This window comes from Entelurus aequoreus, linkage group LG25 (assembly GCF_033978785.1).
Source record: "Entelurus aequoreus isolate RoL-2023_Sb linkage group LG25, RoL_Eaeq_v1.1, whole genome shotgun sequence".
Classification (NCBI taxonomy): Eukaryota; Metazoa; Chordata; class Actinopteri; order Syngnathiformes; family Syngnathidae; genus Entelurus; species Entelurus aequoreus.
Window position 1 is genome coordinate 41,663,799 of NC_084755.1, and position 2,500 is coordinate 41,666,298.

The following is a 2,500-nucleotide window of genomic DNA, read 5'->3' on the forward strand; positions in this document are numbered from 1 at the left end:
TCCACTATGGACTGGACTCTCACTATTATGTTAGATCCACTATGGACTGGACTCTCACTATTATGTTAGATCCACTATGGACTGGACTCTCACACTATTATGTTAGATCCACTATGGACTGGACTTTCACACTATTATGTTAGATCCACTATGGACTGGACTCTCACACTATTATGTTAGATCCACTATGGACTGGACTCTCACACTATTATGTTAGATCCACTATGGACTGGACTCTCACTATTATGTTAGATCCACTATGGACTGGACTCTCACTATTATGTTAGATCCACTATGGACTGGACTCTCACTATTATGTTAGATCCACTATGGACTGGACTCTCACTATTATGTTAGATCAACTATGGACTGGACTCTCACTATTATGTTAGATCCACTATGGACTGGACTCTCACTATTATGTTAGATCCACAATGGACTGGACTCTCACACTATTATGTTAGATCCACTATGGACTGGACTCTCACACTATTATGTTAGATCCACTATAGACTGGACTCTCACTATTATGTTAGATCCACTATGGACTGGACTCTCACTATTATGTTAGATCCACTATGGACTGGACTCTCACTATTATGTTAGATCCACTATGGACTGGACTCTCACACTATTATGTTAGATCCACTATGGACTGGACTCTCACTATTATGTTAGATCCACTATGGACTGGACTCTCACACTATTATGTTAGATCCACTATGGACTGGACTCTCACTATTATGTTAGATCCACTATGGACTGGACTCTCACACTATTATGTTAGATCCACTATGGACTGGACTCTCACTATTATGTTAGATCCACTATGGACTGGACTCTCACTATTATGTTAGATCCACTATGGACTGGACTCTCACTATTATGTTAGATCCACTATGGACTGGACTCTCACTATTATGTTAGATCCACTATGGACTGGACTCTCACAATATTATGTTAGATCCACTATGGACTGGACTCTCACTATTATGTTAGATCCACTATGGACTGGACTCTCACACTATTATGTTAGATCCACTATGGACTGGACTCTCACTATTATGTTAGATCCACTATGGACTGGACTCTCACAATATTATGTTAGATCCACTATGGACTGGACTCTCACTATTATGTTAGATCCACTATGGACTGGACTCTCACACTATTATGTTAGATCCACTATGGACTGGACTCTCACTATTATGTTAGATCCACTATGGACTGGACTCTCACACTATTATGTTAGATCCACTATGGACTGGACTCTCACTATTATGTTAGATCCACTATGGACTGGACTCTCACTATTATGTTAGATCCACTATGGACTGGACTCTCACAATATTATGTTAGATCCACTATGGACTGGACTCTCACTATTATGTTACATCCACTATGGACTGGACTCTCACAATATTATGTTAGATCCACTATGGACTGGACTCTCACACTATTATGTTAGATCCACTATGGACTGGACTCTCACTATTATGTTAGATCCACTATGGACTGGACTCTCACTATTATGTTACATCCACTATGGACTGGACTCTCACTATTATGTTACATCCACTATGGACTGGACTCTCACTATTATGTTAGATCCACTATGGACTGGACTCTCACTATTATGTTAGATCCACTATGGACTGGACTCTCACAATATTATGTTAGATCCACTATGGACTGGACTCTCACAATATTATGTTAGATCCACTATGGACTGGACTCTCACATTATTAACTAGATCCACTGTGGACTGGACTCTCACACTATTAACTAGATCCACTCCACATCCATTGCACCGGTCGCCCGGTTTTTCCTTGCCCTGATGTGGGATCTGAGCCGAGGATGTCGTTGTGGCTTGTGCAGCCCTTTGAGACACTTGTGATTTAGGGCTATATAAGTAAACATTGATTGATTGTTCATGTCTCAAGAAGGTTCCAAACACACACACACACACACACACACACACACACACACACACACACACACACACACACACACACACACACACACACACACACACCTACCTCATCAGGTGAGATGATGAGTCTGAAGTTGAGCAGGTCATCGTCGTCAGGAAAGTTGATCTCGCAGGTCTTTGGCAGGTTCAACTCGTTGATGTCTGACCACACAAGACACCATTAGACGTGCCTGATAAGGTCAAAGGTCAGCACCGTAACGTGACCCCGCCGGACAGGTGTAGCAGAGAGCTGACACAGCAAGTTAGCAAGCAGTACAGGAGGTGAAATGTCAGGAGAGACAAAGAGAAGATGTTCATGGCCGACATGTTTGTTCATGTTGTTGTCACACGAGCTAGCTGCTAGCCACATATGCTAGCAGCCAGTGGGTGTAATGTGTGACAATCTCCCAGGTGTGTAGTTCCATGCCCACCTGGCCGTGTCCCACACCCAACTACCCACCTTTTTGTATTCGGAGCTGGGCCGCGCTGGCTTTTTTACCGCCGGCTCCGGTTCGGTTTCCTCCCGCA

The 2,500-nt window shown here is 43.0% G+C and overlaps 2 protein-coding genes across 2 annotated transcripts in view; one reads left to right on the forward strand and one right to left on the reverse strand.

The window, feature by feature from the left end:
• Positions 1 to 2,500, reverse strand: part of ube2m (ubiquitin conjugating enzyme E2 M) — a 6,906-nt gene that overhangs the window by 4,170 nt on the left and 236 nt on the right. The window contains exons 1-2 of the mRNA XM_062036873.1: positions 2,433 to 2,500; positions 2,040 to 2,134 (exon numbers count right to left, since the gene is read on the reverse strand). The exon at positions 2,433 to 2,500 is cut by the window's right edge and continues 236 nt beyond it. Coding sequence (XP_061892857.1) covers positions 2,040 to 2,134; positions 2,433 to 2,500 — 163 coding nt within the window. The remainder of the gene's footprint in view (positions 1 to 2,039; positions 2,135 to 2,432) is intronic.
• zgc:158376 (uncharacterized protein LOC100101643 homolog) overlaps positions 2,113 to 2,500 on the forward strand; it is a 14,362-nt gene continuing 13,974 nt past the window's right edge. Inside the window, exon 1 of the mRNA XM_062036866.1 lies at positions 2,113 to 2,178. The gene's annotated coding sequence lies outside the window, so the exon portion shown is untranslated. The remainder of the gene's footprint in view (positions 2,179 to 2,500) is intronic.